Source organism: Anthonomus grandis, chromosome 17 (assembly GCF_022605725.1).
Source record: "Anthonomus grandis grandis chromosome 17, icAntGran1.3, whole genome shotgun sequence".
NCBI lineage: Eukaryota > Metazoa > Arthropoda > Insecta > Coleoptera > Curculionidae > Anthonomus > Anthonomus grandis.
This window is the reverse complement of record NC_065562.1, coordinates 1,509,026-1,531,600: the sequence shown is the minus strand read 5'-3', so window position 1 is coordinate 1,531,600 and position 22,575 is coordinate 1,509,026. Positions and strand designations below refer to the sequence as shown.

General features: G+C 33.3%; 1 protein-coding gene across 1 annotated transcript; it reads right to left on the bottom strand.

The window, feature by feature from the left end:
- Nucleotides 1–20,471: 20,471 nt before the first annotated feature.
- LOC126746572 (uncharacterized) lies at nucleotides 20,472–21,832 on the bottom strand. The gene is made up of 3 exons (XM_050454876.1): nucleotides 21,262–21,832; nucleotides 20,646–21,201; nucleotides 20,472–20,475 (listed from the first exon to the last, which is right to left on the bottom strand). The coding sequence occupies exons 1-3, from the start codon at nucleotides 21,665–21,667 to the stop codon at nucleotides 20,472–20,474; spliced, it is 966 nt and encodes a 321-aa protein (XP_050310833.1). The 5' UTR covers nucleotides 21,668–21,832.
- Between the last annotated feature and the right edge of the window lie 743 nt (nucleotides 21,833–22,575).

Here is a 22,575-nt window from a genome sequence, read left to right as displayed (position 1 = left end):
CTGTCCTGAGAGTAGAGGCTTCCAGATGTTGGGTATATCGACGCTTGGCTGGCTGAAGATCCTCTGATTCTGTGAAATGAAAGCTGCCTCTACGAACTTCCTCTTCCGCCAGTGCTGTTCCTTGTGCAGAATCTTGGCTTCTGACCAATGGATATTGTGTCCATTATGCCACGCGTGCTCTGCTATTCCGGATTTGGAAACCTCTCCTCTTTGGGTCCAGCTGCGATGTTCCTTCGCTCTGATTTCTAGGGGGCGCTTCGTTTCACCTATGTATGAGTCACCGCACTCACATGGGATCCGGTAGACGCAATTTTTGGTATCCACCATGCCATCTGGTTTGGTCTTTGATACCACGCTTCTGATAGTGGTGCTAGATCTAAAGGCAGTTCTAATATTGTACTTGCTGGCAATGCGTCGTATTTGTTCCGATGTACCCCTAATGTAAGGTATGGGTAGAAGTCTGGTTGTCGTGGTGGCCTCGTCTCTGATTTGATTTGGACGCATCCTTTGGATGGTCCTACTTATTAGCTTCTTTGGATATCCATTCTGTTGTAGGTCTTTGTAGATGGTATCCACTTAAGTCTTGAGATCCTCGTCGTTTCTACAGATGGTTCGAGCTCTATGGTAGAGGGATCTTATGATGCCTACTTTGGTGGTTGCAGGATGGTTGGATTCATAGTGCAGATACTGGCCCGTGTGTGTTGGTTTTCTATAAACTGAAGTTCGTAGATTTCCGCCGACCTTTTTAACGAGGACATCTAGGAAAGGTAGAGCCGAGTCCTTTTCTGTCTCCATCGTGAACTTGATTGTTGGTCTGAAACTGTTGAGGTGAAGCAGAAAATCCTGAAGTGCTTTTTTTTCACATCATCGCTTTCATTTCACAGAATCAGAGGATCTTCAGCCAGCCAAGCGTCGATATACCCAACATCTGGAAGCCTCTACTCTCAGGACAGTGTAGGATCTAGAGAGACGCGTGCGCCCCCCCCCTCCCCCCCAACTTTTTTCACGAATGACTTCCCCCCCCTCCCCCCACCCTTCCACATCGCTGCACACATCTAGTATATAAGCCTATAGAATAGTAGTTTGCTGTCAGTTTACACTTGATAACGGTTGGAGATACTTACCAACCGAAACGTCGTGTTACATTAAATAAATAAGACAATGCAAGTCCGACAAGATGTTTTCACTGTACCATTGTCTACCACCTTCAAAAACAGATTCTTTATATCACACACGAGCAGATTGTTTCAAGCCATAAATAGCACGATTTAATTTTAACACACTCTTTTCACTTGTGCTGATTTTACTATCAAAACACTCTGGTATTTTCATGAAAATCTCTTCTTCCAGTTTGCCATTTAAAAAGGCTGTGACAACATCCAAATGGATTATTTCAAACTGAAATTGTACAGACAGTGCTAGTAACAATCTTAAAGTTGAATGTTTTACTACGGGGGAGAAGGTTTCATCGAAATCTATACCCTGTTTTTGACTAAATCCCTTGACAACTAATATAGCTCTATAGGTGACCATTATCATTATCATTACTATACTCAGTTTTAAAGACCCACTTACACTACACTGGTGTATGTCCCTCCGGTATGTCCACAATGTCCCATGCGCAGTTCTCACTAAAGCTGTCCATTTCCCTGGTCATAGCTCGTAACCACTGGCTGCGGTTAGGACTGGAAAGAGCCTCCTGGACCGTCACTGGATCTCCCTTACTATAAAACATTTCATAAGGCGTTTTAGGTAAGTTACTTACCATAGATCTGTTTCTAAGATAGCAGGCTGTGTTGACAGCCTCTGCCCAAAAATCCTTTTGAAGATCAGCCTCGTAAAGAAGACACCTAGCCTTCTTAACCAATGTCCTGTTTAGTTGCTCGGAGAGTCCATTCTGCTGGGGTGTGTACGGGTTTGTGGTTTGGTGTACTATTCCTTACCTCTTCAAACGACATACGGGTATGATCATCCTGCATGGTCAAGAAATACCTCAAGCCTCCTATAGATGGTGTCTCCATCGGCTCCGCCAAATCACTGTGGATGACATCTAGCGCCCCTGTAGCTCTGGTACCTTTATGGCTAAAAGGTTGTCTGGACTGCTTACCCTCGCAGCACACCACACAGTTCTGCCTGTCAATCTCCACCCGACCAGGATAATCAATGCCATCAACTAGACCGTCCTTCATCTTGTTTAAAAAGGTTGAATTTATATGTCCGAGCCTCCTATGCCAAATTTCACCACTGGTGACTTGTCCAGCAAAACCATCTCCTGGACATGTAGTGTCTAGTTTGTAAACCCCATTACTTAAAAATGCTTTAGCCACAAGAACATTCTTACTGTTGAAAACCCTGCAACAGTCCTGCCCAAAATCAACATGATTGCCCCTTGCTATTAACTGGCTGACTGAAATTAAGTTTGTTGTTAATTCAGGTACATACTGAACATCTTATACCTCAATTTCAACAGTATTACTGCACACATTTGTGTAAATATTCACATCACCACAGCTGTGCACCGGCAGCTTCGTACTGTTAGCCACAACATTTTCTTTCGGGAATGGAGCTCTTGTATTCTCAAGCCAATCTTGCCTACACGTAATGGTGCGTATTCATTTGCAACAAACACTCCGAACGAACAAACCGCGCGCGCACTCTGCAACAAACATTTTTTCTAGCGCGCGCCAAACAACCTGCAACAAACATTTTTGCGCGGAGCGTTCTGCCTTCGTCAGAGTTGTTCGCTGCGATTCCACTTGTAATTTCTGTGTTTAGTAATCAGTCTCTTGGTGTTTAGGATGAATGCAAACCATATTGCCGTAGGTGCTGGTGCTTTTGTAATTATAGAGGCATTAACGGAGGCTAAAAAAAAGAAAAAAAGAAAACAACGAAGAATGTGAGCGGGGCGCCTTTTTTTGCGTCGACAAAATATGGCATTACTTAATGACTCATATGCATATGCAAAATTTTACAAGGATGGCTGCAAAAGATTTTGACAATCTGATATTTTAGTAGCTCCTAAAATAGCCAAAAAAAACACAACTTTTCGAAAGGCAATTCCGGTGCAAGATCCTCTGGCTGTCTGTCACACTTCGCTTTTTAGCAACAGGGGTCTCGTACAGTAGCTTACAATACTTATTTAGAATTTCAAAATAATTAATTGGCGTTATAATCATTGAAACCTTGTTACAGGTTAAAATTGGCATTTTATACTCTTTATTAAAAGCACTGATTACAGTTATATTTTCAAAATAAATGTTTTACAAATATTAATGATTGGTACTAGTAATACCCTCTCTGTAATAGCCTCCCAAGTAACCCATAGTTCTGTTCTCTAGCCATTTCAAATTGCATTATTCTTTTTTTTTTTAATGACACATTTAGTCTTGTACATTTCAGCTTCATATTGTACTGGTTTGTAATGAAATTTTATTTATACTCTTATAAAACCCGGTTCTGGACTAAAGAAATATTTTAGAATTTAAATTATATCCCATATTGATTATTCCATACTTTATTTAATTATTTTATAACGAATAATTATTAATTGGGCATGTACAATTATTGTGTATGTTGTACTGTTCATAGTACAATATCTGATTTTGGCTTGACCATACCAGATATGCTAGTTGATTTTACTCCGACTGACCTATCTAATTTTTGTCTCTTTTTATCTAATGTAAATATTAGTTTTCTTAGAAGATAGCAAGAAGTTGCTGGTCTAGGCAAAATCGAAATTGATTGTCATAGTGACACATATTTTCATTGCCAACTTCCTTGGGCCATAAATTTAGTTATTTACTTTTTTATAAAAGGTTTTATGGTACTTATAAAAAAAAGTTAAGTTATTTTCGATTGGCAATACACTTTGTGCGTGATTGCTTAAATACGGGTTTGACCTCTGCGGTCGTTCCTTTTTCCAGACCGCCGTCATGAAGTGAAGAGTGCTTTAGTTCTTTTTGAAATTCGTGTGAATTTTACCCATATGGGGATATAATTGACTAAATGTCGTGAGAGTAAATCAACTTTTTGAGCGTAATGCTATAATTTGTTGTTTTGTTGAATTTACTGGCCTTTATGGCGATTTAAAACCTAATAATTTTTCACGTGCCCTCGAACATCGGCAAAATAGCGGTTCTGATTGGCATTGGCAGGGGACAATTTAATTAACAAGTAGGTATTCTTGAATTTATCGTTTATACTGATAGTATAGGGTTGTTTTTTTTCTTTTGGCTACTAGAGCTACATAACATGGATTTTGGACGGATTTTTTTTGTACGGGCCTGATATTTTAATGCCACATGGTACTTTCGTTTTGGGGTTATGTACTCTACTGGCTCAAATTTAGAGGAGATTTTAAACAACTGTGAGCTAACGTCTAACCTAGACCACTACCAGAGCTTGGCGTATTGTGAAGTGGAAGAGGTGAAACTTGGACGCCTGCAGTTTTCCTTTGACTGGGAATTGGATGTCTGGGAGAATCTCGAATCTGAAGTAGTCTGCGGTGTGTGGAGCTAAGTGACACAACATAACATTTTTTTATTCACTTATTTTATTTTTATTATCACAACTTTTATCTTTTGAGTTGAGATACATACATATATGACTTTACAATCTGAGCGGGGTGAAGCCGAATTGTGGTGGTTAGGGGATGTAATTATTTTTCTCATTTAAAGGCTGGATATATTTATATTAGTCTGATAATCCAAAGACCCACCAGGTTCGACTGTACTTTGTCTCAAAAAGTTATTTAAAATTTTATTGACATTATTTAATCTATGCTATTTTATTATTGAATATTACTGATATTAGTGACAAGTGACTCCTGTGAGATAAGACGCAGCCGGCTTCGTAGTACTACGAGTATATACTTGGGTTATATTATTTCTTTTCAAACTACTCCTAAGATGTCAAATTTTCTCAGATTAGCTAGTAAATATTAGAGTAAACTAATATAAAGGGTAATTTTGATTGGGGAAGCTTCAACAGTTAGGGTTGACATTTTTTTTTTGCTTAGGTCAATGTCCGTGGCGGGATATACCGGGCCATGTAAATTATTAGTTTAATTCGAATTGAAGCTTCATTCCCCAAAAGGTTTGGGTGTAACATAGTTGATTTTATTTTGACAACCGCACTTTTGATTGTGTATTTTTTTTTTTATATATTTCCTATAAACATGGTCACGAATGACAGTGCACCATTCTGGAAAATTAAATTTTATGGCACATTATCTGTTGACAACTTTGTTTTTCTTGTAATTAGAAACTTAAATGTTGTGGTTCCTTATTACCAACTTAAATAATTATTCCTCTTAAGGATAAATAAATTAACATAACATAATTCTCTGTGATAATCAAGACTTAAATAAATTGTTATTTTCTGTTGTTATTTTGTTTTTCACTTGAGTTGAGTAGGTTAGAATATCATGGGTAATTTGGAAACAATAGTGTATACCGACTTGACTTTGATTTTGTTTTCCAAGTTTCGTTTTGAACTTGCCTAAATAAATTTTGATAAATATTGGGCGTCCTTTGGGATTATATAAAATCCAAAACTTGGTGGCGCCATACTGATTTTGACATTTAATTGGGTAACTCTTGGGTAGTTACTACCTAAGAAATTTTGGTTCATTTGGTCGAGAAAGAAGCTAGAACCCACATCGGCTTGAGCTAGCAGTATTGTGTAGTAAGGATTCCTTCTCGGGGCGTTTCAGGTAAGAGAGGTTAAGTTCCTCCGGGCATCAACAACTTTTGGAGACCCTCTTAAGGCCAGAAACTTTCACTATTTTTAGTACTTCTTTTCTTTTGATTAACTTGGCATTCAATCGGTTCACCATTTTATTTCGTCATTGCACTTTAAAAAAAAAAAAATATAACAACCTGCGAAGCACTCATTCAAGAACTTAAGGATAAAATAAAGGTACGTAAATACATTTTTATATTTATTAAATTTTATCTAAATATCATTTGAAAAAAAATATGCTATTCAAAAAAATTTTCCTCATTTTCGTTTAAATAGCTTTGAGAAGTAGAGGGTTGGTTGGAGAAGGGAAATTGTGAGTGTGGCACTGAGTTTTGAGTAGAAATTAATTTCGGGAAGGGCTGGTCTGAATAATTGGATTGTGATTGTGGGGAAGGACTAGGTAAAGGAATTAGGTTAGGGGAAGATTGATGAGAATAAGATTGAGAGTATGATGGGTTCGGGCTTTGCAGAGAAATAATATTAGGAGAAGATTGAACTGAATAAGTTTGCGAGTGTGAGGAAGGTCAGGTACAGGAATTATATTAGGATAGGATTGGTGTGAATGAGAAGGTTGTTAGGAATAGGAAGAAGGGTTTGGCACAAAAATGTGTATGGGCATTGATTGATTAAAATATTCAGGGTCATAATGTCCCATATCGGCACTAAAGATAATATTATTTATGTGGTGCTGCACAATAGCTTTGGTTTTTTCATTATAGCTCCTTAGCTTATGAGCCACATGTTAACCAAATACTCCACATTCGTCTCTAAGGTCATTATTAGCTGCTGCATTTTTAAGAAAGCTTAAAGCTTGGTCAACTTTTGAAGTTCCTACTATTGTTAAGACGATTCGCCTGATTTATACTTTAGTCGATACAGGATGTTTTTAAAGTTGAGTCATTTATTTTAATGACTTGTAGAACTCGTCAAAAGAAGTTGAAAGACCAAAAATTACCTAAATAAAAATTGCCAAATAAGGGACTTATTTTGAGATACGAGTTCGGTTAAATTAGAGAAGATGTGCGCTATGTGCTTTCGAATTAAATGCAATTTGGAAAATTTAAAAAATCCAAATAGATTCGGAAATTTCCGGAAAAAAATCGAAATGTTGTAAAATCATTTTAATTTTTTTCTGACCGTATTTTTGATCCGATTTTAAAATAAACAGCACGTTGCATTATTATTTTGATCGTAGTACAATTTTCTAAATTGCATTTAATTCGAAACCACATAGCGCACATTTTCTCTAATTTAACCGAACTCGTATCTCTTACCGTTTCCAAAATCGCCATGTAGTTAGTTTTAAGTGGGACATCCTGTATAGGTAATTTTTGGTATTTTAACTTCTTTTGACCAGTTCTACAAGCTGTTAAAATAAATTACTTAACTTTGTACCGTACCCTTAATTGCACACCCTGCATATAAAAAAACGAAAAATAAAATGGCTAGTGGTGCTATTTTTATTGTATGACGAAAGTTTAAAGTTTTTATTTAATTATGGACTATTATTTTTAGATGCCTAGCAGTCCCGAAGAATGGTTACACATTAGTAGACAGTATGAAGAAAAGTGGCAATTTCCTCATTGTGTTGGATCAATGGATGGCAAGCATGTTTCAATACAGGCCCCTTTTAACAGTGGAAGTGAATTTTATAATTATAAATCGAATTTCAGTATAGTTTTACTTGCCCTTGTTGATGCCAACTACAATTTTATATTTGTTGACATTGGATGCCAAGGAAGGATATCAGATGGAGGAGTATACAAAAATACAACGATTTACCGAAAATTAAAAAATAAAGATCTAGGTTTGCCAGAAGATTCTCCGTTGTCCAATGCGACTACAATAAACCAATGCCCTACGTTTTTCTAACAGATGAGGCATTTGCTTTAACGAATCATATTATGAAGCCCTTTTCTGGAATACATGAAAAAAGAACTCCTGAAAGAACATTTAACTATCGACTAAGCCGCGCAAGAAGAGTAGTGGAAAACGTTTTCGGAATTTTATCAGCAATATTTAGGGTCCTAAGAAAGCCAATGAAAGTCCTGAAAAAACACAAAAAGTGGTAATGGCGGCTTGCTGTTTACATAATTATCTGAGGAAAAGCCGCCAATCCAATAATATTTACACTCCTCCGGGAAGTTTTGACCAAAAAGACAATCAAGGCAATTTTATCCCTGGTAGTTGGAGGCAGGAAAAACCTTCAGAAACATCACTATTGCCTCTTAAAAATATTCCAAGAAAGTCGGCATCTACAGCTAAAGAAATCCGTAATAGCTTTGCTCAATATTTGTTAAACAATTAGTTTTTAAATTAAAGTATTATTTTTTAAAATGACTTGTGATTTGATTTACATACCTCAACTGAATCTATTGTTTTTCTTGGTTTATCCTTATCTAACAAAAAACCCATACGTTGGAATGCATACCATTTTGATATGTATGTATACTTCTTCTCTTCCTGCAAAAAAAAAGATAATATTTACATACAGTGGGTAGAAATTATATTTTAACAAAAAATTGCATCTATACGTTAGTATTAATTTAAAATATTATTAACTGTTATTAAAGATTTTTAAATTTTAAACAGGGAAATTAAAATTAATAAAATGTCTAATACTTTTTTAACCTCTATATATACACCACAACTTTAAATTTCAATAGCAAAAACTTAAGTACCTCAGGTAAAAATCTGAGGTACTTTAATGAGGTACTAGGGATTTTATGACTTTATGAGACTCTGAAGCTATTTCTATTAAAGATAGAGAGATATAAAGATCACTTTCCTATCTTAACTTTTCAATACCTAGCTTTTGATATACATGTTAACTGTCAACATGTTTGACAGATTTGTCCCAATTATAGCCGGTGGTCAGCCTTAATGAAACACCCTGTATATACAGAACTTTTTATAAAGAATGCCTTTCTTGTAAAATTAATAAAAAAAAAATTTGGATATTTACAGTTAAGCATAAATATAGACATATCTGCATATCAAAAGTTTTTTTATTTTATTTATTTATTAAAACTATACACTAATTTTAAAATAACATTTAAATTTAAAAAAATTGGAATAAATACCTCTGCCGATTCCAATGGATTCGGTCCCTTTTGCTTTTTCCCGTCGAAAACTCGATAGAAGACTTTCCATTTTAGTTTTCACTTCTTTTGTGGTACACCCCATTTTATTTGAAATCACCACCAAAGCATCATGCTTTTTATTTTATTATAATGACCTTTATTTTTTGGGTCCCATAACACGGGTTGTCTTTTATACTCATCTATCAGTTGCAAACATTTTAATTAATTTTAAAATATTATTTATATCAAATTAATAAAAAAATATAACCAGCAAAAACCCGCGCAAAAGCCACAAATGCGCGCGATCCTCCAAACTCCCGTACTAACTGAAGACCGGCGAACGAACAAATTTCCTTTGTGCAAATCGCATTTAGCGACAAATCTCGGAAAATGTTTGGCACGTTCGGCGCGACGTACTCACTAGGGGAACTTGTTCTGCGCGCTCTGTTCGTTCGGACTGTTTTGTTGCAAATGAATACGGGACTTAAAGATAATATTATTTGATTTTGGCGCAAGGAATTCCTAACACTATAATAATTTATTTAAGCAAGATGTTTTGTAGGACAAATACACCCACACATTTTTATGTCAGATTTAGCTACAGCATACTTCAATGCATGGATGCTAGTAATGGGTGGTGGTCATGATGATGGTGTTATGTTGTTACGATTTGAAAACTTGCCGGAATAAAACACGATTGTTTAAATTAATTAAGATTAAGTATATTTTTAGTAATTAATGGACATTTTTAAATAGCACTTCCGTTTTACAACTCTCGTGTCACTCATCAGACTAATGACATAACCAACTGACAGTGACAGTGCAGGTTAGGCGAATTCATGCGATCAATTATACAAGTAAAGTGGGTTGCCTATCAACAGACTCTAACATTAAATATTCTATTAAATGTACAGACATAATATCATAACATGCCCTTTTTTTTTTAAATGAAAAAAAAAACTATAGTTACCGTCATTGTCAATCAGTCAAAACTAAACCTTCGAGGCTTTATAACTGGTCTACCAGACCTAGTAAAAGATCTGGTCCTTAAATCATTTGATGTGTTCTGAAATTGATTACTTGTAGCACTATCAAAGCTTAGGTCTGACTGTGAATATTCATTCTGATTTAAATCAGTATCAGGGGAATTGACTTCTTCATGAACAGAATTATCCATTGTAGACTGTTGTAGACATTGTCCACTGGACTAGCTTTCAGCAAATGTTGCCTATTACGACGATAATCTACGCCCTCAGGAGTACGAACAGTATATGACCTAGGCATAGGACCTGTATCAACAATAAGAGCTGGAGACCATGAAGACTGGGGAGTTTTTTTATACATGACATTTTCACCAATGTTCAATGGGGGCAAAAGCTTAGTATGTTGATCATAATATTTTTTCATTTTATCCTGCTTTTCCTTTATAAACAGATTATATTTATTATAATCAATTACTTCAGGCCTTAATGTAGTTTCACTAACTGGCAATCTTGTTCTTAAACTCCTTGACATAAACAATTGTGCTGGAGAGTATCCACTAGCTTGAGGTGTATTCCTATATTGTAAAAGGGCAATATATGGATCACTTTTGGATTCATAATACTTTTTAAACCAACTTTCAATAATACCCACAGTTTTCTCGACAAGACCATTACTCTGTGGATAATAGGGGCTTGAAGTATTATGTGTAATATCCCAGGCATTAATAAAAGTTTAAAATTCTTGAGAGGTAAACGAAGGACCATTATCAGAAATAAGGATAGATGGTATTCCGTGTCTTGCAAAAATAGACTTAAGACATTGAATGGTTTCTTGTGAACTTGTAGACTTTACAGGCATTATTTCAAAATAGTTTGAAAAATAATCGACTAATAGTATGTAAAAATGCTTATTACAAAAAAAGAAAACTGTGGCTAACTTCTCCCATGGCAATGTGGCTGGAGAATGTGGCAAAAGGGGTTGGGACGGATTACTCTTACGAAATTTAAGACATGCTGAACATTGTTCAACTTTATTTTTAATGTCGACTGTCATATTTAGCCAAAACCCAAGTGAACGTGCTTGTCTTAGACACTTCTCAATACCTAAGTGAGCTTCATGAATTAAATTCAATATCTATTCACGCATACGTGTAAACGCATATGTGGTAATAATTAAGAGATTATTCTTAAAGACTAGGCCTTCAATAGAATGAATTTCATGACGAAAATTATAGTAAGGCTTGACTGAAGTTTTAACTTTATTTTTAGAATTTGGCCAATCAGAATATGAATAATTTATAATAGCTTGCAAAGTTTTATCTGCAGTTGTGGCACTTTTAAGTAGTTCTAATATTTTAGCAGAAATGGCTAAATTATTGACTAATAAATTCATGTGAATTTGCAATTCTTGTTCTATAGAATCATCCGAATCTGGTGGATCTACTGGGGCTCTGCTAAGAGTATCTGCAATGTATAAAAATTTACCAGGGACATAAGACACTTTTAAATCATAATGCTGTAAATTCAACATCATGCGTTGCAATCTAGTAGGTACTTCAGACAAAGGCTTATTAAAAAGGGTTACCAAAGGCTTATGGTTAGTTTCAACCTGAACAGTACGACCATAAATATACTGTTTAAATCTAGTACTTCCAAACTGTATGGCATATAACTCCTTTTCAATTTGAGCATACCTAGACTGACATTCAGTTAAAGACTTCGAGGCATAAGCTATAGGCTTTTTATTTTGTAAAATTACGGCTCCTACAGCAAATTGTGAACTATCAACAGACAAAGTTAAAGGTTGACTTGGATCAAAGTATGTTAAGACAGGTGTCTTACAAATTATTGACTTAAGAAAATCAAATTCTGCTTGATGTGTTTCATTCCAACAAAAAGCATAATTTTTCTTTAATAACTGACGCAAATTAGCTGTTTTATCTGACAAATTGTCAATATATGTCCCAAGATAATTAATCATACCTAAAAAACGTTTTAAATCTGACACATTTTTAGGGGTTTCTAAATGACAAATTGCACTTATCTTCTTAGGATCAGGACTCATACCACTAGAACTAAATATATTGACCAAGATAGTGAACAGACGACAGGTAAAAATTACATTTTTCCATATTAAATTTTAAGATGACTTCTCTCGCTCTCTCGAGAACTTTCTTTAAAATACCATTATGACCTTGAACTGTGTCACTGAAGATCAAAATATCATCGATATAAATTAGGATATCTTGAATATCACCAAAAATATCAATCATGGTTTTATGCAAAATTTCAGGCGCACATGACACACCATATGGTAATCTTAAAAATTTATACCGGCCAAAAGGTGTACCAAAAACACACAAATTTGAACTTGCTTCATCCAATTTTATCATCCAAAATCCAGACTGTGCATCTAAAGTTGTAAAAATTTTAGCACCAGCTAATTTTGACCTAATATTTTCAATGGTAGGAAGTAGATAATGACACCTTTTTATGGCTTTATTTTAATTTCTTGGATCTAAGCAAATACGTAAAGACTTATTTTTCTTTTCTACAAAAAACCAGTGAATTAACCCATTTACTAGGTTCACTGACCTTGACTATGACATCTAAAGATTCCATGCGACTTGCAATGGGACGTTTCGAATATTTTTGTGGCTGTGCAAGCTGATATTAAAAAAAATAATCAGTTTGTTTTTCTTCCTTATGTAAAGTTTTTAGGACAATGCGCTATAGTGTTTTATACGTTGGCTAAATGCGCTCTTCAAAATTCTGTCTGGTTCATCACTTTTGAGAAATTACCTTCAGTTATTTTTTTATTGGGACACTATATTTCTTAACTCCAAATTATTATTTTTTTGCTTGATCTTTCACAACCTATATTTTTGTTGTCAAATGGTGCTTGTTGTCAAAATAAATATAAAAAATCGTTTTTACTTTTTTATGCATTACATAAAAATCCTAATCGATGTTTTCTTTGAATTTTTTTTTATCAAAGTATTACTTTATATTACTCACCCAACATAAAATAATATAATTTAAAAAAATACCTTTTTTTTTATTTTTAAATATATGGTGTGGATTTAAAAATAAGTAAACAAACAGATGTAATTCTATGATAAAATAATAGTTTTCTTAATTCTGGCAGCAACCAATAAGTGTAAACCAAAATATAGGTAATCATAAAAAAAGGAAACATTATAATAATAGAAACTTTAAGTGCTACAGCAGAAACGATAGGTATATGTTGTATATGTTGAGATTTTTCTCTTTCATCCTGTGTCTAGGAAATGAAAAACGCGAACTCAAACCTGTTTAAGGCATTAAAGGTTTCATAAAAAATAGCGCGCTATGGTTAGCACCGCCTCCTAGCATTAAAAACGTAATACGAGCTGAGATACTACCAAAACTACTTATTTTGGAATACCCTGTCCAGCGCTGAAAAAAATTAAGATTTTTGTTTCCTTTTCCTCACATTTTATTTATAAGTATACCTATATAAAAATACAGGGTGTAGAACTCGTCAAAAGAAGTTTGTTGATATATCAAAAATTGCCTATACTCGTATAGTAAAAGTTGCATATTAAGAAAGTTAGTTTGCGTTATTGAATTTTTTTTTACTCATTATCAAGTTAAGTGGACATTGTTTTTAGAAAAACTGTTCAAAATTGTCCCCACTTGTTCGATTAACCCAAAATGTTGTTCGGCAAATATTTTAAATTGTTTATGTCTATATTTTGGTAAGAGGTAGAAAAAAATCTATATGGTTCTCATGAGTAAAGCACACTTTTTTACTGAAGTGATGAATAAAGTAATATTTCCGTTTGTAAATAAGGCACTCTCGTGATTTCTTCTTGAATAAAAAACTATTTTTTATATTTTTTTTATTGAAGCGAAGTTAACTTTAATTACTAAACTTTAATTGTAGTAGTCCCGTATCTTTTTTTATTTACTTTTTTTTTAAACCTTATAAAACGTATAAGTAATGGATCAAAGGTCAGTTTCAAAGCGAACATTTTATTTCCTATTTAATGACAAATTACAGTTCTTTAAGTATAACATGTTAATAACAATTAATAACATTCAACACTACTCCTAACAAGCTTTAGTAAGTATAATTACAATTTAAATCTAGAATAAAAATACTTTTTTATTTAAACTTTTAAATAGCCTACGTATTGTGTTTTTTTCGAAACTTACACCTTTTTTTTTAAATAATAATTATTTAATATCACAGGGTGCATTTGGTATTGGTATGGCTTCTTAATTAATATTTGGTATAAAAAACAGTTGCAGCCTTTTCCGCATTAGTCCCGCGTAATTACTAAAATCGGGTCTCCCTCTGAAAGATTCCCAAACTCTTTGAGCGTGGGCTAGTAACGTTTCCTTCGATCTAATTTGGCCTTAATTAAAAGTATCCCAAGAATTCACCATTTCAGCCCACAAATTTTCGATGGGGTCTAAGTCGGGGCTTCTGGATGGCCATGGAATTAAATTAAATTCCGGATGTTCCTCAAACCATGTTCTCGCCATACGGGAGGTATGAATTGGACAATTATCGTGCATAAAGGATATTGGTCCAGCCGGATATAATATTTTGTATGAAGGCAGAAAAGAATTTTCCAAAATGTCCACGTAGTCCGCGGAATTCATTTGGGGTGGCATGGTTACCAGCATTCCGGGTCCATTTTGGGTCATCCAACCCGATAATGACAATGTTATTCTCCCGCTTTTTTCAGTTTCTTGGACATAATGGGAATCATATCTGGTACTTGTAGGTCTCCACACTAATTGATGGGACCTTATGTCCGAAGAAAACGTTTTTTCGGTAAATACCACATTTGACTAGTCTCGGTCAATATTTTCTTGAGCAAACCTAAGCCTTCGCTCTGCGTTGTCGACCGTTAATTTGGCCTTTTTGGCTGGTCGTCTACAATTTATTCCAGCTGAACGAAGAGTATTCCTAATTGTTTGCATACTAACATCCAAGTTCATGGTTTCTTTGACCACCCGGCTATTTGTGAAAGGGTTATTTCTTACTTGGGTAACAATAGCTTCTCTCATATTTTCGGTCAATACAGGTTTCCTTCCAGGATGTTGTCTGGTTTCTACATGCCCTTCTGCTTCTTGACGTTGGATCCACCGTCTAACTTGTTTGACCTGTTTAAAAGCAAATACAGTAATTAGTATTAATTAATTAAATAGATATCTATTATACTATTAGGTTAGTGATAACAGTTTAGCAAAGGGGTGGCCTATATGTATAGGTATAGATAAAAAATAGCAGTAAATATTTTATTATTAAGAATAAGTTAATAAAGTAGGTACTAAAAAAGCAGTAACAGCGTCTCTTAACAATAATATAATTTTATATTATTTGTTGGTGTTTTTTTAAAACATTCAGAGCGTTACGTCAAAATATATTTCTATGACAACTTTTTTTAATATATGGTGAAAAGCAAATAAAGCGAAAATATTGACAAAGTTTTCAAAGTGAAAATATTTCAGATTAAAATGTTTGCTATGACTTTTATAAAACCTTCATATTTAAAAATAACAACCGGCGCGAAGAGACAAAATTATTTTAAATTATAATAAAAGCAGGCGATAGAATTCTTCTCTTCTTTTTCGTAAATTACCTATGTCAAAGCTCCCTTATGTCAATGCTCAGTCTAATATCGTAAAATGCATATAAATATGTATCATATTACTAAATCGAATAAATATAATTAACGAGGTAAAGCTTAAATTTGGCATAAAAAAACCCATTCACAGGTATAATAATAAATACAATAATAATACATATGTAAAAATATACTAGATGGATACAAATAATGCGGTAAATAGGTAGTGGATTGGCTCACGGTGCATTTTGGACTAAACATTATTTTAATAAACATTTTTTAATAGGGCCACTCCCCTTAACCCTCAATTGGTGCAGTAGTGAGTCAGATATTAAATTTAAAATTCAAAATATCGCCAATCTATACTACATTCGACTACCGTTTTTGAGAAAAAAGTTTACCATACCCTAAAAATACTTTTTTTAGGGTATGGTACTGCATTAAATTTATTTATTATCTAAAAAAAAACTATACCTTCGTTTTTTAAATATTTAGAAAAAACTTGAATGTTTTCAAGATATCGCGTTGCAACACTTTAAAAAACTCACCCTGTATAAGGGTTACTTGGATTTAAAAAATACTACCTCAAAAAAAACAATCAAACACATGTAAAATGATTTTACTTTAAAAATAAAACAAAAACATTTTTTATTTTGATAGACCCAATAACATGTATATTTTTCTTTGTTAAAAAATATAGGTACTAGTCAACCAAAGTGTCTTGGCCTCTGAGATGCGCAAATAAAGAAGTGAAAGAGTCAGGGTGCGAGGAAGATGCAAAACATAAAAATCAATAAATCGAGGCTCATGTACTACGTTTACATCCAGCATATTTGACGGGCTTAAAATTTTATTTAATTCTTGTTTTAATTAAATTATATTATGAATAGTAAATGAACGCATGAATTAATATATTTACCAATATACAGTGTGTCGTGTACCAGCCTTGACGGAAAATACTTAGGATAAAAATTTTGAATAAATTTATAAAATAAATGAATAATTATAACAAAGGTATTTATATTACTTTATTTAATAATCCTAAATTAAATCCAGTGTAATATTTACCAATATTTATTTATTATGTATTTCCTACATTTTGTACACATTATGTATGGATACATATAATTAATACATTATAAATAAAATTATATAGACATAATACATAAAAAATATTCTTATTATAAATTTAAATTATGTTATGTAAATGGTAAAAAATGCAATATACCTATCTAATATTTCATTAATAAATTTATACATAAAAAAAATTACAAATTAAGGTACGTTTTATCATCGTCAACTGTTAGATTCTTATTTTCCACAGCTTGTTCTTCAACATTATCAGTAAGTTCGTCTATTCCAGATAAGTCACTTTCTGGTTTATCCGACTCATTAGAGTAATCACTGTTTGTTTCAATATCGCTATCGTTAAGCTTAATTATAACCTTTTCTATAGCTATATCAATTGTAGGTTCCTTTAAAATAAATTCTTTTTCAAATCGTTTTGCTCGTTCACATCTTGATTTCCATTCGTCAATAGGGAATTCTCTAAAGAAATCATCACAATGTTTAATTACCTCATTGAAATTAAAATTAACATTTTTTTTGGCAACGAATTGTTTTAATTCAGCCCAAACCAATTCAATGGGATTAAGGTCTGGATGGTATGGAGGTAATCTTAGCACATCATGACCTTTTGCATTGAAAAGCTCGTCTATTTCATATCGTTTATATTTGGGTTTATGCAGTTTTATTAAATGATATAGTTGCGGCTTTAACATGTTATCGTCATATAATATACCCCTTAAACGTAACCATTGTTGCATTTCTGCTTTTTTTGTTATTGTTGTTGGTGCTTTATCTATTTGCTTATTGTGGTATGGAGCATTGTCAATTACCACAACAGACCTTTGCTTTAGGTTTGGAATGAGATTGTCTGAAACCCATTTTTTGTAGTTATCATAATTCATATCATGATGATAATCGCCACTTGTGCTGTTGGATTTCCATCTAATATACGCATTGGGGACAAAACCATCTTCGCCACCTGCATGAACTATAATGAGACGTGGTCCCTTGCCTGTTGGTTTTTTAATGCCTTCCAAAGAGTTATCACTCCAACCTTTTAAGTGAGTATGCGTTGAGTGAATGTATATCTCGTCCATATATACTATATTTCTACCTTCTTCTCTGTACTGACGCATTTTTTTTAAGAAACTCTATTCTTAGCAGCCTGATGGGTTGTTGCTCCATTAGCACTCTTTGATTGCTCCTAAATTTTTTTCATCGAAAACCGATTTTATGCATTTCCTTACGCAGAGTCTCTTTACATCCTTAATACCCAGTATCTGCGACATATTTTGCATGCACTGTTTTTAATCTAGGAACTGTCTTCTCTGTGAAATGGTGGTTAATGATTGTTCTTCGCAAAATTCCCAAATCTGCGTCGTCCAAGCGAATTTTAATTTTGGTATTTTTATTAGTTCTTTTAGGTGTTGAAAGCGATGTTGATTGGCCTGATGTAACCAATGTTGCCTCTTTTTTAATTCGTCGAATACTTCTAATTGATACCCCTGTTGCTGCTGCAACGCGTTCTTGAACCTATAAAAAAAGTTAATTTATAAATCTGCCAAACAATTACACATAAGGAAAAAATACTTTGCTGTTGCGTTAACACGTGGTAAAAATACGAGCTTATACAAAAATTTATAAAATTATAAATAAAGGCACACCAGGCCAGGTAAATATGTATTAATTGGATTTTTTTAAGTTTTCTGAAGATGATCTAGTGGTAAATATCAAATTATTTAAAAATATGTTAATTTTATAAGAGAACAAAGCAATAAAAAGGATTAACTAATTGCGTGTTATTAAGGGGTGGTAAACTGATTACCCTAAATACAAGTACCTAGCCTATATTACCAAACTACCTTCTCCTAGGTAGGTACTTTTTAGGTAAAAACCTAGAGATACATATATTTACATATTTGCTTAAAAAGTAAATATTTTAAATTATGTACAAAAATATAATAACCATAAAAATCTTTATTATGATTTCATAACACGTAGGTACATACCTATGTACATATGTACCTACATTATAAATTTATACATACATTATATGAAGTGACAATTTCCTTAAATCAAAAGTCGCAAAACAATAAACCTTACAAAGCAAAACTAAATTTTCGATGCTCTAATCTTAATTTTCCAAACTTAGTTTTCCATACCTCCTATACAATACATTATATATTTTGGATAAGCGAAACGAAAATGGATGTTTTTTAGCCAGTCTTATAACAATAAAAAAAAGCGGGGGAAAAAATAAAATGTTACCATAGCAACGCATAAAACACTTTTAAAATTATTATTTTTATCATTTAAAAGTGACCGTCTTAGTCAAAATCAAATTGTCAATTTAAAAAATTATCAAAACAATACAATTATCAAAACAACCTTTACAAATTTTATCCAAACTTTGATGCCCTTGTAAAAAATACCGTACATTTAGCGGGATGAAAGGTCATAATTTGTAGCTTGTCCTAATTGTTTACTCTTACATCAGTCGCGTAAAAAAAAAATAATAAGTTAAGTTAATGTAATAATAATATGTTAATGGTATTAAATACATACATACCTTTTCGAGAGGAATTGAAACTTCTCCAGCTACAGCTTCTGCTTGCATAAAATTTAACAAATTGCTAATTATTTCCCGACTTTGACCGGTAAGAACTTTATTTTTTAAACTAGTTTGAAAGGGCATTTTGAACTATAAAAGTTTTAATATCACCTCACAAAATATTAATAAAGATTTACTGCCGAGTGAGTATAGGTATTGCGGAGTAAACAATGTGAACACTACGAGAGCACCACTTTAAATGAGCTCCCGTCGGTTTTGTCACCGCGCATCCAAATCTCAGAGGCCAAGACACTTTGGTCGACTAGTAAGTTTTATAACTTTTTTAGATATTTATCGATAAATTAAACTTAAGATATGTAATTTTCAGCTATTTTTCTAAATAAAAAATTTAATGAAAAAATTATAAATTACCCTCGAAATCACTCCTATTTGAATAGATTCCCGGGACGATGAGAATAATAATTTTCGTTTTTGATCTATTAAATTTATTAGTTTATTTCGGGATATCAAAAAAAGTTGGTTCCGTATAAAAAACAAACCTTTTTTTTTAAATGAAAGTTAAAGAGAATTTTTGAAGATTTTTGACAAATTTCATAGTTTAGTTTAAATAGATTTTACCTAACAAAAAATTTAAACGAAATGCATACAAAAAAAAACTTACTGAAAGATCCGTAGCCATTGCTATTTCTCGTAAGGTGGCACCCATCTCATGCATAACAATAATTCTAGTACGAGTTTCCATGATACTCTCCCTCTGTCCAGGCAATCTTGGCATTATGAAAAAATATTACATGAAACACTTTAAAAAATAAAAAAAAATAAACACATAAATAGACTCGAGGCACTTATAAACACAAAAGACAGTACAATACTACTTACCATCAAATTTATTTATAATTACCACCTTATACATTTTACCTGCATCCCCGTGCCGCCAATTAATATGGAAAAACCCTCCTTAAAAATAGATCTTAAAATTTACAATGGTACCTTACACACAATGTTATAATGGGATCGATCGCATAAGCTGCCCCCGCATCAGTTCCGGTTACTTATTTTCGAAAAATGCCGTTATACTTTCTTCATTCATACAGTGTAGCCAAATTGTGCTTAAATTGCGTGTAAATGGGTAAAGAGCCACGGAGCGAGGGACATTTTCAATTTTGTTGACTGTACATTTGGATCGACTGAAATATGACATTCATTAGGTAGACAACCTAGACCATGAAAAACATCACCATAATCTTGTAATAAAGTAGACTGGCTCAAAGAAAATACTCTCTTAATTAAATCAAGCTCTTGACATGTAGACAGACCTATGACAGTTGGGCAATCAATTTTAGCAATTACAAAATCAATATTGACCAATTTTCCATTAATTTGACATTTAATAGTGACTTTACCTAAAATTGGTATGCAATTAGACAAAAATGACGTTAACTTTACATTTGTAGCTTGAATATTTGAACTAATTTTTAAATTATTAAAATTTAAATAAGACATTACATTTACGTCTGCTCCTGTATCTAAATAACATTTTAGTATGACATTATTTATTTGGACATCAACAAACCAGGCATTTTTAGAAAACTGCTGTTCTTTTAGACATTTTTGAACCGCTCTTATATAAAACATATCTGACTCAGACTCTATTTCATTATTATTATTAGACACATTAGATTCATATGCATTAATAGCTTTGACATTCTTAAAAAGACAAAATTTGGCAAAATGTCCTCTTTTATGACAATGGTTGCAGGCAGCATTTTGAGCAGGACAACTACTTCGGTGAATTTGACCACAACGAGTACAAGGATTGCTTTGACTTACGTGATTTGACTTGACTTGGTTACCTCGGACAGCATGATTACCAAAACCAGCTCTACTTGTGACACCAGCTTGACTGTAGCTTTGACTTTGATAAGACCTTGACAATTGACTTTGTTGACTTCTTGACTCGCCACTATTTTTATTTACCTTGTATACTGACACTTCTGAGTTCTTGTTGAGCTGCTGAGCTTGTAGTTGAGTAAGCTCTATACTTTTGGCAATTTTTATAGCTTTTTCCAACTCCAGATTTTCCTCTTGTAATAATCTCTCTTTAATTGTTCGATTATTTACACTTAGTCCTACAATAAGCATATCTCTTACCAGGCTTTCTCTTAAGGTTTCCAAATCACAAGTTAGACTTAGGTTTTTCAGCGCTGTGATAAAATCATCAATCGATTCATCCGGCTTTTGACACCTTGTGAGGAAATTATGACATTCTATGGTAAGGTTTGTTTTGGGCTGACAATGCTTCATGAACTTTTTAAGCAAATCATCATACTTGCAATTATCCATGTCCAGATTAAAAGAATTGAAAATGTTGAGTGCCTCTGGACCAACATAATGAAGAAAAATTGCGACTTTTCTTGCATTTTGTTCAGACTCTAACCCGCTTGCTCTCATGAAAATTTTGAAGTGTTGCAGCCAGTTAATCCAATTACTTGACAGGTTTCCCTCAACAGAAAGACTCGGGACGCTATTTCCATTAAATTTTTGTGGCTTGGAACTGGTTTGACTCGTTGACGATGTGTTTTCCGTTTCCGACATTTTCACTTTAAGTTTTTTGACTTTTTGGGTTCGACGATTTAACAATTATTTACATAGAAATGAACCTGACACCATGTTATGTTGTTACGACTTGAAAACTTGCCGGAATAAAACACGATTGTTTAAATTATCTAAGATTAAGTATATTTTTAATAATTAATGGACATTTTTAAATAGCACTTCCGTTTTACAACTCTCGTGTCACTCATCAGACTAATGACATAACCAACTGACAGTGACAATGCAGGTTAGGCGAATTCATGCGATCAATTATACAAGTAACGTGGGTTGCCTATCAACAGACTCTAACATTAAATATTCTATTAAATGTGCAGACATAATATCATAACAGGTGGTATTTATTACACAGCATCTCTTCTGTGCCTGGCATGTCGACCGAGCATGGCAAAGTAATATAGCCAAAGTGAAAAGTTCAGAAAAACAAAAGGAAGTGAAGAAAGCATTAAAAACATTGCAGCAAAATACATCCGAGCAAGAATTTGAGATATGTTTGTCTAACACAATTACGTTGTTATTACATGATGCTGATACCCAGAAATTCGGGGTTCGAAAACTATTTTTAAAATAATTATGCGTTCAATTATAGAAAATGGGCTTACTGCTTTCATAAAAATTCTCTAACTAATACAAATATGCATGTTGAAGCAATGCATAAAGTGTTGAAATATATATATGCAGACAGAAAAACAGTAAGGCGGCTTGATAAGGGATTAAATTTAATTTTGCAGTTCTTAAGAGATAAAAGCAGAGACAGAATTGTGAAGTTAGTAAAAGGAAGAACTACAAAATATACCACAGAAATTTTCAAAAGACATTCTGAAGCACAACAAATGAAAAATTATAAGAATTCAGTGAAGATGTTCGGAATGTGATGAAGGAGACGGGAG

Coding starts and splice junctions, on each gene's coding strand:
- LOC126746572 (XM_050454876.1), bottom strand. CDS start 21,667: ATGTCGGAAACGGAAAACACATCGTCAACGAGTCAAACCAGTTCCAAG. Junction 21,202..21,261: donor CACAGCGCTGAAAAACCTAA/GTCTAACTTGTG, acceptor TGCTTATTGTAG/GACTAAGTGTAAATAATCGA.